Source organism: Somniosus microcephalus, chromosome 6, assembly GCF_052327205.1.
Source record: "Somniosus microcephalus isolate GS21.2 chromosome 6, FLI_Smic_1.0, whole genome shotgun sequence".
Taxonomy (NCBI): domain Eukaryota; kingdom Metazoa; phylum Chordata; class Chondrichthyes; order Squaliformes; family Somniosidae; genus Somniosus; species Somniosus microcephalus.
This window is the reverse complement of record NC_140992.1, coordinates 247,272,998-247,289,411: the sequence shown is the minus strand read 5'-3', so window position 1 is coordinate 247,289,411 and position 16,414 is coordinate 247,272,998. Positions and strand designations below refer to the sequence as shown.

Genomic DNA, 16,414 nt, shown 5'->3' with positions numbered 1-16,414 from the left:
GTTACTTACCACCCATTTACACTGGCACATCAGCTGCACCATCTTGGTTGGGGGCTTTAGATGGGAAGCATATCAGGTGGGAGGCAACTTTTAGTGTGCAAATCAGGGTCCTATGATGTACACTGATGACCAGTTTGGGTTCCGCCAGGACCACTCGGCTCCAGACCTCATTACAGCCTTGGTCCAAACATGGACAGAAGAGCTGAATTCCAGAGGTGAGGTGAGAGTGACTGCCCTTGACATCAAGGCAGCATTTCACCGAGTGTGGCATCAAGGAGCCCTAGTAAAACTGAAGTCAATGGGAATCTGGGGGGGAAACTCTCCTTGGTTGGAGTCATACCTAGCACAAAGGAAGATGGTTGTGGTGGTTGGAGGTCAATCATCACAGCCCCAGGACATCGCTGCAGGAATTCCTCAGGGCAGTGTCCTAGGCCCAACCATCTTCAGCTGCTTCATCAATGACCTTCCCTCCATCATAAGGTCAGAAATGGAGATGTTCACTGATGACTGCACAGTGTTCCGTGTCATTCGCAACTCCTCAGATAATGATGCAGTTCATGCCCGCATGCAGCAAGATCTGGACGGCATTCAGGCTTGGACTGATAAGTGGCAGGTAAGATTCGCGCCACACAAGTGCCAGGCAATGACTACAGGTAGACTATCCTTTATCCGAAAACCTCGGGACCAGCCGAGTTTCGGTTTTCGGAGAATTTCGGATTTCGGAAGGTGGGTCGGCGGGGGTCCGCGGGGGGGTCGGCGGGGGTCGGGGCCGGCGGGGGTCCGCGGGGGGGTCGGTGGTTGTCGGGGCCGGCGGGGTCCGCGGGGGGGTCCGCGGTTCGCGGGGTCTGCGGGGGGGTCGGCGGGGGTCGGGGCCGGCGGGGTCCGCGGGGGGGTCGGCGGGGGGGGGGGGTCGGCGGTTGTCGGGGCCGGCGGGGTCCGCGGGGGGGTCGGCGGGGGGGGTCGGCAGTTGTCGGGGTTGGCGGGGTCCGCGGGGGGGTCGTGCGCACGACTTACGCTGACGCTCAGCGTAAGTCGGTCGGGGTCGGCGGGGGTCGGGGCCGGCGGGGGGCGTCCGCGGGGGGTCGTGCGCACGACTTACCCTTTATCCGAACTTCCGAAACCGGAACCCTCTAAAAACCGAAGGTTTTTTCGTTCAGCGTAAGTCGTACGCACGACTTACGCTGAACGAAAAAACCTTCGGTTTTTAGAGGGTTTCGGTTTTCGGAAGTCCGGATAAAGGGTAGTCTACCTGTATCTCCAACAAGTGAGCGTCTAACCACTGCCCCTTGACATTAAACGGCATTACCATCGCCGAATCCCCCAATATCAACATCCTGGGGGTCACCATTGACCATAAACTTAACTGGACCAGCCACATAAATACTGTGGCAACAAGAGCAGGTCAGAGGCTGCGTATTCTGCGGCAAATGTCTCACCTCCTGACTCCCCATAGTCTTTCCACCATCTACAAGGCACAAGTCAGGAGTGTGATGGAATACTTTCCACTTGCCTGGATGAGTGCAGCACGTCGGGTACTGGCTGAGGGGGAACAACAGATGAGAAGTGTTATGGATAAGGTATCTGTCATCCCGTTTCAGGCAGCAGAAAAGCTTGCATCCAAAGTCTGCAAGGCCATGGTCATGGCCTGCATGGACTCATTTGAGAGCCTTGCTTGAAGCTCCATGGAGTCGGACTTTCTCTCCATGACAGACATTCTCACAATTCCCTGCGTCACCAATCCTCAAGTGATCAAGTTGAACTCCTCCATCATCTCCATTATTGTGGAGAGTGCGTGTGGCACATCTGTCAGTATCTGGCGAAGTTGCTGATGCACCTTTAGCATTCTCCTTCTCAACGATAGACCCCATGGTTCAGCATCTGTGTCCAGCTGAGTAGAGCTTGGAGAGGATTGCACCTCCCGACATGGACTCTCCACAGCTGTCCCTGCCACCAGTGTCTGCTCGTGCTCACTTGTGAGTTGTGAATCACCAGGTGAAAACACAACTAACTCTCTAACTGGACCCACCGAAGTGCGAGTATATGAGCTGGTGCATGGCTGTAGGTCCTGTGACGGTGCACCCTCAGAAAGAATGAGGTCCTCTGAGGAATCGTCCTCATGGATATCTTGCGACACTTGCTGAACGCGTGGAGGCTCTGGAAGATAAAAGAAAGGGATATGATTTAGTCATGACAATCAGCATACTCCGTCTTCTCATAGTTCAGTCATTGATGAAATAAAGTCAGCAAATGTGTGTCAGAGATATTTGTAATTCTGTCACCAGCAATCTGCGAGCTCCCTGTCCCTCCATCTCTGACTGAGAGGGATGCAGATGTGCCACTTATCTCCAGGGTGTCCTCCTCCATGAGCTGTACTATATGTGGTGGGCCACCTCCAGTCCTCTCCCTCTCCCTTGCATTTTGTGCTCGTTTCTCCTACAAGGAGCGAAGAAACAGACCTGTGAGTGAAGGTAAGATCTTCAACCGATGGATGCAGTGCAGTGCATTCGCTGAGGGTGACTGAGACACACGCATCACATTGCATAAGGATTGGGGTGAGTGGATGGATAAGTGGGGAGGTGATGAAGTGCATAGAAAGTGAAGGCTGGGTGGTGCTGAAAGTTGAGTGTGTGAGAGGAGTGATGCGATGGAGAACACTTAGCAAGACAGAGTGAAAGGGGGGGTGGGTTTTAAGCACAAGATCTAGTTGAAGCCACAAATGTACTCATTTTCCCTGACCTGGCTAGGTCACTAAACCACTTATTGCATCCATGACCTGGGCACAACGATCCTGCTGCTCACCTCCTCAGCTACCTCCAACCATGCTTCCTTGGTGAGAGCAGCAGGTTTCTTCCTCCCATTGCTGGGGAAAAGTATGTCCCTCCTCCTGACTGCACCCAGCAGTAATTCCAGTGAGGCAGCGTTAAATCTGGATGTTGCCCTTGCTCAATGTCCACCATTCATCCTGAACACCTCCAATATCCATTTGTGGACTGTCCCTTTAAATACAGCTGAGACCACATCATGCGGGTGTGCATCACGGCCACTACGCAGATTGGAGACGCGAAACCCGGAAGTCAAAAATAATTGGTTCAATTGAGTTGAGATTACAGATTCCAACCCACTCAGTTGACTTCTTGGTTTTCTCCACGCAATTCCACCCCCCTCACCGCCACCCCCCACACGGACGCCACCTTCAGATTAATATCAGGGCATATGTATGTGAATGAATGAGTATGGGGAGGTAGAATAATAGATAAAGTGTGGTAAGAGCCCTGTGTTTTGGGGATTTAACCCTCCAGTAGGTTGGGTTAAAATCGCCCCTAATGTGTTTTTATTTACGGTGCAGAGACTTCAAATATAGAGGCTGACGGTCAATCTTTTTGGCCTAAGGCCACTGATTTGTTCGAATCTGCTACAATACATTTAGGAGTTGGGGAGTATTTTGCTATTGATCTAATGCTAAAAATCTACTTCTATGTCTAAACTCTTATCGATTACCTCCTTGGAGAAGTGTATAAAGGATTGAATGAATTGAAATTTCATTTCCAACACGTTGTTCCTGTTATTTTTACCCTTTTGGATGAAAAACTATAAATGTGTGACTGAACTTAATTTGGTCAATAGCTCTGCTGAGAAATTTCACATGATTTTTCAGACTTTAACACAGAGAAATAATGCTATATTTCCTGTGAGTGCGTGTTAATAGAGTGTAAGCTTACTGGATCATTCAGGATGTATTGAAAGTAGAATGAAGGGCATCTTTTTTAGATTTAAAAAAAAAATGTATAATCAATGTGGAACTAAGATAAAAATGATTAAGACCTTTGTGATTTAAAAATTGTGCCAGACAATGGAACATTAAACTTTATAATTAACTTTTTTGTTTGTAAAAAGAAATATTGATGTGTAAAAAAGAAACTAGAAGAGAATTTATTTATCAGTGGGGGAAATGTTTGTCTTTATCAATAAGAATTCATATGGGAAGAAACAATGACTGAGCCATAAAATGGGTTAATTGGTTGCACATTTTAGGGCCGATTTTACTCCACATGACGGGAAAGGTGAGGGTGGGGTGAGGGTAGGATGGGGTGTGGGCGGCGGTTTGCGATGACCTGGCTTCAGGCACGGGGAGGCCGCCTACCCCGAGAGGAGAGTGGGCTTAATTTAAATGGCAATGTCGCATCCCAATGACGTCATCAGGACGTGCACGCCATTTTAACCACAGGCCCAACTATGGCCCACCAGCTGGTGGCAGCAAGGATCCAGGCTCAGGTAAGTGATTTTTTTTATATAGGTTCCTAGTGGGCCAGGAGGTAGAGTTCTCCTGCTGGCCCCACAAGGAAACCTTGGGCCTCCCCTGCCCCGTCTTCCCCCTCCATCACAATCACCGACTGCCACCGCGCTCCCCCCCCCACCCCCCAAATTCGTATTTATTTTGCTGGGGACCGTCTTGTGGGTCCCCGGCTGCTGCCGAGGTCACGTTAAAACATTTCAGCTGATTGAAGCTGCCTGAAGTCTCCACTTCCTGACTGCCTCCTGTAGTTGTTAACAGTGCGAACAGTTGATGGGAACTTCAGGCAGTTTCAACCAGCTATTCACACTGTTAACAACTATGAGAGGCAGTCAGAAAGCGGAGACTTTGGGGAGGATCATTCAGATGGTTTTACTGTCCACTGCACATAACGGTCCAATCGCATTATTACGAACTTGCCCACAATATGCAGTGGGGACTGAAAATCAGGCTGTCTCTGCCCTGCTGGAAGTAGTTCAAGCCCTGATTTTAACTCTAAGTAACGGGCGAACATGGGGCCGGCAGGTTGAGCATCAGACTCACCCCGGCTTGCCGACGTGATGTTGGGGCCATTTTAACTCCTGTGCCTCACTAATGTACTTCAGTCCCGACTCCCATCTGAAGCCGGCATGAATGACATAGAGTCGGAGGTGGGAGCGGGGTGGGAGGGAGCCACTGGGGACCCGCAGTCAGGTAAGTGGTGGGGCGAGGATGGTAGGTGATCACGGTGGGGGGAGGGAAGCCGGAGGCAGGGGAGAGCTTAAGTTTCCTTGTGGAACCCAGAGGAGCATTCTTGCTGCTCCTGTGCCCATGAGGAAACCTTTTAAAAATAAAAAAAAATGTACTCATCTTTTCGTTCCTCTTCTGGGCCTGCTGCTCTGTGGTGCTCGGTGTTCCTGGCGAGGCCAGCACCGGGAACCGAAGACCCTCACCTGCCTGGGGCACGGGCCTCGTGCGCTGCCTGAAGCGTGCCTGAGAAATTGGAGCGGGCCACATAGGCACCATGGATCTGGTCAGAGGATGCTGCTCCAATTTTAACCCACTATACACCCCGTTCTCGTCAGGTGCAAGGGGTTAAAACTGTAGCTTTTTTGGCCAGTGTTCTTTGCAGTCAGATATTACAGATGGGCTACAATAATAAACAGAAGGTCAGAGAATACCTCATGACAGATATTTAAGAACATAAGAAATAGGAGCAGGAGTAGGCCATTTGGCCCCTCGAGCCTGCTTTGCCATTCAATAAGATCATGACTGATCTTCTACCTCAACTCCACTTTCCTGCACTATCCCCATATCCCTTGATTCCCTTAATATCCAAAAATCTATCAATCTCTGTCTTGACTGAGCCTGCACAGCCCTCTGCAATAGAGAATGCCAAAGATTCACCACCTTCTGAGTGAAGAAATTTCTCCTCATCTCAGTCTTAAATGGCCGACCCCTTATTCTGAGACTGTGACCCCTGGCTCTAGACTCCCCAGGCAAGGCAAACATCCACCCTGTCAAGTTCTGTAAGAATTTTGTCTGTTTCAATGAGATCACCTCTCATTAAAACATAAAATAATTTATTCTATCCCACACAAGGTTTGCTCTCTTTTTCTGATAATTCATTGTTTTATGTAACGATTTGCACTATGTGGCGTGAGTAGATGCGAGTATTGCCGTTCATTCAGTGTTGTTGCATGGCAGGTTGCAGGGAAGGCAGAACAACTACAAAGAATTAACAGTGTACATGAAGCCTTGAAAGTGACCGCTGCACAACATGAAGAGACAATTCGTGAGCTGGAGACAAAATTCTGCCAAGAATGGAGTAAGTAATCAGGAGCATGCTAGAGACAAGGTACAATGGAAATATTTTATTTTTTTCAATAAACTCATAAATATGCTTCTCTCTAAAGCAAAGAAGTCAGTAAATTTAACAAAAAGTGGTCAATAAACACTATCTAGAGGTTTTGAGTTCAATTTATTGATCAACACTCATGCTGGAGATGGCCCTTTTTGTATAGCTGCCACAAAATGCAACTGCACACTTAAGGTAACCACAGAAAAGGTCCAAGTTATTGCTAAAAGTGGAATACTCAAGTAAAAAATGCACCAAAAATGGTGTGTGTTCTTAGATTATAGCTTTGCTTTAGGTGTTGTCATCTCAGCAAAGCTACTGGAGGGGCTTTGTTTGAAATTGGTCTTCCCATGTAGCTGATATTGCACATATAATAAGATCATTCTTAGTGTGCCCCTGCCATTTTCTTTCCAGCTAGGGAGATGACGAGATTAGTACCTTGTCATTTTCACCAGGATAATAACATTTGCCAGTATTTTATTTCTACAAGACAGTTGCACGCAATTTCTTCTATTGTGCTAGCAAAATCTAAGTAGTGAAATGTTCAAAAACATTGCATTTTACTCTCATGATTAATTATTTTTGAAAGTGAAAAATTGGCACTATGAATCTTCCATTTTACTGTGATGCTTGCACAATAGTTAACTTGTAATTAGCCAAAATTCTTTCTTTCCTCATTTGTCAAACTTAACTGAAGTGAACTAGGAAGCAGAACAGATGTCAGTCATTGTCTGATCAGGATGCTTATGTCTAAAGAATTATTTCCTGTATTTAATGGAATAGTTAAACCTTATTCATTAATAAACCAAAACCTTGTGATTCTAAACAAGTAAAACTGTTCTAAAGAACATCAGTGTTTAATTATAAACTTGGAATCCGACAGCCACAGCAAACCTCACAGTTATCAATATTGAAACACAGCAAAAATTTCATGATCGACAAAATACTTTTGACCACCTTTAGTATTTGTTTACTAAAGTAGTACGCTTCTAATTTCTTCAATGTTGTGGTGTACATTCCATTGGAAGGAACAATCTTGATGTGTCAAGTGAAATTTTATCATTCATTACTTTCTTGCATGATAATCCTGGAATTCGAAATGGGCCATTTAGCGGCATTGACTCTTTCAACTACCTCCATCCACATAGTTCTGGGGCTACTCTTCTGTGGAGGATAAAGCTCCACTCCAGAAAGACTTGGCTTTCTCAGCAGGACCTCCTTTAGCAGGATCACCAAAGCTCCTTCCTCAGATGGTGCAGTTTGGACTTAGCTGTGTTTCACCATGAACACCATTATCCCTTTAAAGGCAACCTGTAGCCATTTAAGAGCTGTTGGTGCCAGATATTCTTCACCTTGATCCCTGCATCTTCCCAGTGCATCATGCAATGTGCACCTGAAATGCTGTGATAATATAGCAATGAACTTGCGTCACATCATTGCACAAAGTCATTACAAGAGCACACAGCCTTCACCAACATCTAGGAACGTACCATTGATCTCAGGATTTACAACAATTAAACATGTAGCCTTAAAGATACAGATCACCTTAAACACAGATTCACCTTAGCAGCACAATAATCCATTATATGTTACATAGCAGAATGTATGTTATTATAAAACAGCATATCATCTGACTTGCAACGCCATAGGAGATCATCTATTTCATCAAATCTAGTTTTGAAGCAGCAGCAGTGCTGGGAAGGACAAAGGATTAGGACAAACAATCTTAAGTCATCTTTTAAACAAAGAAGGGAGAACTTGTATTTATACAGTGCCTTTCACAACTTCGATACCTCAAAGTGCTTCACAGTTAATGAAATACCTTTGAAGTGTCATCATTGTTATAATGTGGGGGGACACGGCAGCCAATTTTTGCAAGAGAGCAGTAAGATAGATGACCAGATAATCTGTTTTTGGTATTGTTGGTTGACGGTAAAGTGTTGGCTAGGACACAGGGAAAATTCCCCTGCTCTTCAAATAGTATCATAGGATATTTTACATCCACCTAAGTGGGCAGCTAGGGTCTTGATTTAACATCTCCTCTGGCAGAAGATATCTCCAGCAGTGCAGCACTCCCTTAGTAGTGCACTCAAGTGTCAGCTTGGATATTGTGCTTATGTCGAGTGGGGCTTCAACCCACAACCTTCTAACAGAGGCAAGCTTGACAATAGTTTTATCAACTGTTGTTCACTGACTGTTTGAAAATAAACACATATATACTTTTGTTAATTCAGAATTATCCAAAAGCCTTGGTTTATTTCTATTGATTTTTTTAAAAATTACTGTAATAGATTATCTGCAGTCATACTGTTTTTATCTACTAAATCCTAAATTGTATATCACGCTAGAGTTACAATTGATACAATTATAATTTTTGAATTCTTTTTTATTGGAACCCAAGCCCTAATTTTATAGAAATAAGCAATTAGCAAACATTTAGTAAATGTATAAGACACGTCTCTTCCATTTTGTTTGGTAATATTTTATCCAGCTGCATCACTAAATAAATGAAAGGAGGCCATAACTGAAAAATCAGATAAGATGAATGTTAAGTTTTAATTGAATTATTAACTTGACACTGAACATGTATAACTTTCATAGTACGTGAAGCTATTTTACCTAATTTCATCTGTGATATTATTGATAGAATTATGCATTAATATTAAATCTTTATGCATTGCTACATTTATAAAACTTGGCATCTCATAATATTTTTTTTAGAACATTAGTAACAGTTTAGTTTTTTGTCAGATGATTTCAGATTTATTGAGGGATTTATATTGTATTATTGAAAACCTCTTATTAAGAAAGAATTTGTAATCGATGATACAGATTATTTGAGTGTAGTCTAGTACATTTTCAATGAAAAATGACAGACAGGTGACCTCCTTTCCAAGTACAAAATAAAAGTAAAATAGGTAGCCTCTACCTATTCCAAAATATACAGGTAAGGGACAAGTTTGTTACAAAATGTAAGTTCCAAATCACAGCATGATCTTTTGTAGATTCATTATGCTATTTGTATTGATTTAAAAAAAATTAATCAGGATATTTAAAACTCTTAGAAGTAACATAATAGAGGCAATATGCCTTTTTATCTGTAAAAATGCAATCATATATAGCCTTACATACGAATTAGGAGCAGGAGTAGGTCACTCGGCCCCTCGAGCCTGCTCCGCCATTCAGTAAGATCATGGCTGATCTGATTACTCCACATTCCCGCCTACCCCCGATAACCTTTCACCCCCTTGCTTATCAAGAATCTATCTACCTCTGCCTTAAAAATATTCAAAGACTCTGCTTCTACTGCCCTCTGAGGAAGAGAGTTCCAAAGACTCACGACCCTCTGTGAGAAAAAATTTCTCCTCATCTCTGTCTTAAATGGACGGCCCCTTATTTTTAGGCATTCCTCCTTTCCTTAAAAAGTATAATGTTCAACAATAAGAAAATATTACTGCCAAACATACTGACTTGTCCAATTCTTGGTAGATAACAATTGGCTTTGAGGTCATTAAGGAAACAGCTTACTCTAAAGTAGATGTATCATACCACTAAACTTCAAGAATTAACTTTAACTATATATTATTAAAACATCTTTTGTTGGTCATGCACTTCCTGTCCACAATCTTTACTTCCTGTTGTCACATTTTTTGGTCCTGCTTTTGTGTCAACATTTCCTATTCAAGTTTTCCTCAATGTCAACTGTCACATGTAAGGACACTGTCAAAGTCTCGACTTCCGAGTAAGACTCTTTAAACACAAAGTATCGTCAAAGGAAGACTTTATTAGTTCTTGTATACAAGGGAAGCGGACATGTCGACAATGGCTACGCTGACCACTTCTAAGATCATAGGCAAAAGGTAACATATTTATAGTTAAAGCAAGCCTTCAGAATCACATGATCGAAGTCTGAGATCATAATTAGTAACAAGAAAAATATAGTGTTAGTCAAACTGTAATCAAGGATAAAAAGGACTGGAACAAAAAGGAATGCCTACAGATAGGGTTATCTAATCTATAAGTTCTGTTCTTCTCTGACTCCCCATCCTGGTTTATACATGACTCAAGGACTCTCTTCATCTAGCTATGAGAAAGAGATAGGGAGGCTAGCAGTATGTACCTTTGAAGGTCTTTGTTCTAATTAACAGTTGAGGTCATTTTGTTAATTGGAGAGTTCTGCTTTTTCAGCAGAACTAGCAATTACTAATCTATGGAAGCCATTTTGTGTTTTCTATTCTGTACATTGGGAAGCCATTTTGTAATATAAAAGTACACTTCCTCATTCCCCCCTTTTGTCCTTACTAGGACAATCCAATCCTAAGGATTTTACTTTATTCACTGTGCTCTATTCAATTGCTGGGGCTCTTGACCTATATCTGCTTGGTACTCCTGCAGCTTATGTTAGCCTGCAGGTTTTATTCTATTTTCTGCAGCTTATGTTAGCCTGCAGATTACAGTCTATGTCCTGCAGCTTATGTTAGCCTGCAGGTTGGGCGTGACTAAACACCTTCTCAGGAGATAGGGAACAAACAGCTTATAGAGGAGGACTAAAAATATGGTGGTGACCCGCACAGTTTATGCCTGACCTGTGGGGTCTTCATGAGCTCAAGTGCTCCTGGAGTCCTCTTTCTTTTCCCTAGCCTGTTGTTCCCAATCTAGCCCCTAAATGTTTATCCTATTCAATCGTTTCATTTCTTCCCCTAGGGGACCATTCTTCTCCTCTTCTTCATTTACTTCCCTCTGCATCATCATACTTCCTCCTGGTATAGCTGCCTCACCTAGCCTATTGCAACAGCATTTAATCACTGTGAAAAATAGAAAAATACATACAATCACTGCTATCACTACTACTAATCCATGCAATAATGTTTGTCCTATTGATCCCAGCCATCCCCCCACTACCCAGTCAAAACATCCTTGGTTCTTTGGGTTTTCATACTGACTCACTGCGTCTCTAATATGTTTAACGATGTTGGTTATATGTACAAAAAAGTATTCACGTGTAATTCTCGTTTCTTTCGGGATCTTTCCCCATCTCCCTGGCATATTAGACTCAGTAGTCCGATTAGTATACAAAATATAAGTAACATCTTCATTGTTTAAGTCTTTCAAGATTCAATTGTCTCTATTCGGTGCCTTCTTGCAGTGGGATGCGTGAATCCAGGAAGATCTTTCCTTGACTTTTATGGCTGTGTTTGTTGTTAAGAGCACTTGATACGGTCCTTCAAAGCGTGGCTGCCGACCGTTCTTTCTTTTGAAAACTTTTACGTAGACGTCATCTCCAGGTTCCAAGTTATGGCACTTTCCTTCTGCTGGTTCCGTTTGAGCTTCCTTTACCTGTTGGTGGAAGCTAGAAATACATCTAGTTAATGCAATGCAATAGTTTAGCATACTTTCGTCCATTTTATGAATGTCCATTTGTTTAACCGTAAATGGTGCTGAGAATGGCAGTCTTTGGGGTCGCCCCATGACGATCTCGTGTGGCGACAGTCCAGTTGTCCTGTTAGTTGCTGCTCGCATTATCATCAATGCTAAGGGTAATAGTTCGACCCATTTAAGTCCAGTTTCATTGCAAAGTTTAGAAAGTTTATTCTTCAGCACTCCATTATGTCTTTCTACCAGTCCTGAAGATTGCGGATGATGACTGCAGTGAAAATGCTGATTAATCTGCAAAGCTTTACATAGTTCCTTTACAATTATTCCAGTGAAGTGCGATCCCCTATCGCTTGAAAGCTGCATAGGTATTCCAAACCTTGGTATGATTTCTTTTAACAAACGCTTTGCTACTGTTACAGCATCGTTCTTTTTACATGGAAAGGCTTCGACCCATCTTGAAAACATATCTATAATTACCAATACATACTTAAATCCTAGACATGGAGGTAAATCAATAAAATCCATTTGTAAATTTACAAAAGGGCCTGATGGATTCGGGTGGGAGGCAGACTGTACTTTCTCTGTTTTACCTGGATTCATTTCCTGGCATGTGGTGCACCTTTCACTGATTTGTTTTGCAATTGCCGAAATACCTGGTGCATACCATGTTTGATTAATATAGTCTGCCATCCCCCCTTTGCCCGCATGCGTGAACACATGAACGCATCGGGCAATCCATGGGAGTAAAGATTTAGGAGCCACCATGCAGCCGTCATGGTGAACCCATACCCCTTCAGGCGTTTTAAAGCAAGAATCCCTTGCCCAACTTAACACTTCGTCCGAGTTAGCCTGTGACTGAAAGGCTAAAACATCAGTGGGTCATTGTCTGATTTCTGTTGACGCAGAACAAAGGCTGAAACTTGTGTCCCTGTATCAGACAAAGCTGCTGACTTAGCAGCTCTGTCTGCTCGTTCGTTACCCACTGATATCTGATCCTGACTACCTGTATGAGCCTGACATTTAATAACTGAAATCTTAGTGGGACACATGAGGGCCTTTAAAAGATTATTGATTTGTTCAGCATTCTTAATAGTTGAACCTGAGGAAGTTAGAAATCCCCTTAATTTCCAGATCTGTCCGTAATCGTGAGCAACTCCAAAAGCATACCTGGAGTCGGTATAAATATTAACGGTTTGATCAGTAGCCAGTATGCAAGCTCTTGTAAGAGCGAAGAGTTCTGCTTGTTGCGCTGAAAAGGATTGAGGTAGTGAGAGCACCTCCACAATCGAGTGATCATCTGATATGGCATATCCAGCCCTAGGTGATCCCTTGTCATCCCTAAGGGCTGACCCGTCTACGTAGTACGCTAAGTCACTATTGGAAATAGGAGTTTCTGATAAATCTGTTCGGGGCTTGGTCACCAATTGGGTGATCATTTCGCAGCAAAAACGGAGGACCATTGGCCCTAGATCTCTTGGGTGACGGCCGTTTGCGACAGCGAGAGTGCAGTGTGGTTTAGAGTCCTTGACTTGAAACAGTTCCCATGCTTCTGGAGTTAACGTTACGGCAGCTGCTATTCCTTCGGGCCCAATAAAGATTGTCCGAATTTTAAACAGGAAGTTCCGGCCCAAAAAGGGTTTGTAACAGTCTTATAGTTTTTGTTCTTTCCCGTGTCGTCATAAAAGGCAGTGCAATGCAGGTTCATGTGCCAGCTGTCTAATTTCAAATCCTTCTGGTACTCTGAGGCTGTGCTTGAGACACATTGCAGTGCTCCTACAATCATCATTAATGTGTGGCTTAATTCTTGGTTTTTGTTTGTCCACTGGTAGACGATGGGAGGGGAGCAATTTTGTAAAGGGCACATAGTACATCTATCGGTAGGGATGTGCACCTGCAGTCCTTTTTCTGAACAAATTATTGTTGCCTGCATTTTGCACAGCAAATCTCCCCCTAAAAGGTTCATGGGGGCTTCATCTGATAGAAGAAAGGCATGCTGGCCAGAGAAATTGTCTGCTTGTATTTCTAACGGTTGTGACCACGTCATAATCTGTGAGACGTCGGAAAGTCCTACACATGTGACATTCTTTTCAGTACACGGAGTTCCTCTAGCGTATTGCTTTGTTAATAGTGAGGTTGTGGCTCCTGTGTCAACGAGAAAAGGGACTCTGTCCCTGCATTTTTATGGATAAATATGGCTCATCGCTAGAATTTAGTGAGACTAAAAGTAACTGAAGAATATGGGTAACGTTCGGGGCTGTTTCTCCGCGTCATGCTGAATAATTTTGCCCTGGGTATCCGAATTGTCCTTCCGTATTTTGACCTCTCCACGGATTCCCTGTAGTAAAACCTGCCTGCGGACGAGTGTGAACCTGGGCTTGGGTATTTACATTGTTTGGGGCACTTCCCCATCCTTGATTCTGCTGCTTGGGGAACGGGCAGTCGGACTTCCAGTGTCCGATCTGACCACAGTTAAAACATGGAGAGTTTGCGCCTCTTCCGTTCCACTGGCCTCTGCCAGTCCCTCCTCTACTATTTCCTCTAAATCCGCCTCTGTTATACCCTCTGCCTCGTCCTCTGTAGTGGCCCTGATAATAAATGGTAGTCTGGGCAGTCGGAGCTACGGGAGCTGTCTGCTCCATTAAGAGGGAAACCTTACTCTTTTGGTCTCTATTTCTCTCCTGAATACTTTTCAGAATTTGTGTTAATTCAGGAGTTGTTTTATGTCTCCAATCTAGGCAGACTAAAGTCAATGGTTCTTTAAGTTCTGTTCTGAGACCATTTACAAGGGCATTAATTAAAGGGATCTGGTAATTTTCTTTGGTCATTCCAGAATGTTGCCCCATAATTGCTTCTATTCTTTCTATATAATCCTCAACGTCTTCGTCCTTTTTCTGAGTGGTTTCAATTATTTTTGTCCAATTAGTTCTTTTTGGGAATTTAGCATGCATTGTTGTATATAAGTTGGTCCAGAATGCATCGTTTGGTAGTGTTTCAGGATTCCAGTGCTGATTTATTCTATGGTCGTTAAACTACCTGGACCATCTGTTAAAAGGTGGTATTTGGAATCTTTTAACCAAGCTCTGAGTGGCTGGTCGACGTCCACAATAGTGGGCTGATGGCAAATAACGATGCTTTTGAGCTCATTAATTGCTTTTTCTAAGTCCTCTGAGGGGTCCGGTAACTCATGGACTATTGTCCGTAGCTCGGAATGGGTGTTTGTCTTTCTTGGTCCATTTAGACCATTTAGATAAATCATTTGTGGACATTCGACCATAGTTGTTAAAGATGTAAAAAAAACAGGAGTCCCTTTTTCTGGGATCTTACTCTGTGAAGCTCCCATCTTAGTAAAGTTTTAGTTCTTAATTTATACTAGGCACTCTTCTTCTAGATCGCAAGTTTCGCCCTTTACCCCCTTACGACTATTACTGACTGTCCAAAGGACCATAAGTGATGAACAATAAAAAGTGATAACAACAATCAAAGAAATGACAAGTAATGCAACAGCCCAAACAGGCAAACAGACATTAAAATGCTCAGACATTGATCTTATACTCTAAACTAAACAAATAGTCAATTCTCAGTTTGCGTTGTACGCCACTACAAGCTGAGTCCTTTAACATTTAACTTATACTTTATGTGAAAGTCTTCTGTCTTAATGTTGTCAACAATCAACAAACAAAACAGAAAACAATGGTTGCGATAATTCTTAACCTCTATGTTCATATAAAATCCTTATGCTTTAATGCGAGGGGCTTGAACCCTCGTAGAAGGTATCTCAACGGAGAATAGTCCTGAGCCTGGTAATACAGGTCTTTAAAACACAGTGACAATCCTCAAACGATACTTTCTGCCGCGGGACTTTAACCCCGGCTCAAGGGACCCACCCTTGATGCTGCAGATTTAACTTTTAGCGCTCTCTTTCACAACCCGGTACCTTTCTTAGTCTGGGATGTGTCTCCTTTGCCCGATAGTTTTGAGACCTGAGCTGTCAGTATCCTCCTCCTTTTAACGTTAAAATAAAAGAAGCAAAAGTTACAGGATTCACTCAAGTCTAAAACACGAGTCTTAACTTGATCGCAGTACTCTTGTCGGAAGAAACAGACTACACCAATTCAGTATCTAATGAGAAATCCTTAATATGTGATAAAACATCACTGTGGCCATTCAGGATCTGTCACTAGAAATTCATGATGTCTTTGTCCGTGACTTACCGAAAGGCAGCAAGTGATCTCGGTGGAACCTCCAAGTAAGACTGTCGAAGTCTCGACTTCCGAGTAAGACTCTTTAAACACAAAGTATCGTCAAAGGAAGACTTTATTAGTTCTTGTATACAAGGGAAGCGGACATGTAGACAATGGCTACGCTGACCACTTCTAAGATCATAGGCAAAAGGTAACATATTTATAGTTAAAGCAAGCCTTCAGAATCACATGATCGAAGTCTGAGATCATAATTAGTAACAAGAAAAATATAGTGTTAGTCAAACTGTAATCAAGGATAAAAAGGACTGGAACAAAAAGGAATGCCTACAGATAGGGTTATCTAATCTATAAGTTCTGTTCTTCTCTGACTCCCCATCCTGGTTTATACATGACTCAAGGACTCTCTTCATCTAGCTATGAGAAAGAGATAGGGAGGCTAGCAGTATGTACCTTTGAAGGTCTTTGTTCTAATTAACAGTTGAGGTCATTTTGTTAATTGGAGAGTTCTGCTTTTTCAGCAGAACTAGCAATTACTAATCTATGGAAGCCATTTTGTGTTTTCTATTCTGTACATTGGGAAGCCATTTTGTAATATAAAAGTACACTTCCTCAACACCTATAAGCAACCTACATCATGGGGGCAGCATTACCTGTTCCAGTGGAGGTCACCTCCTTCCTCTATTTATTTGCCTCTGCCTCCTTTTAGAC

At 43.1% G+C, this 16,414-nt stretch overlaps 1 protein-coding gene and 1 pseudogene across 1 annotated transcript in view; one reads left to right on the top strand and one right to left on the bottom strand.

The window, feature by feature from the left end:
• pmfbp1 (polyamine modulated factor 1 binding protein 1) overlaps positions 1-16,414 on the top strand; it is an 840,874-nt gene that overhangs the window by 493,846 nt on the left and 330,614 nt on the right. The window contains 2 exon segments of the mRNA XM_085991731.1: positions 5,978-6,106; positions 6,108-6,128. Of these exon segments, the coding sequence (XP_085847857.1) occupies positions 5,978-6,106; positions 6,108-6,128 (150 nt within the window).
• LOC147116635 (uncharacterized) lies at positions 1,595-5,296 on the bottom strand (annotated as a pseudogene).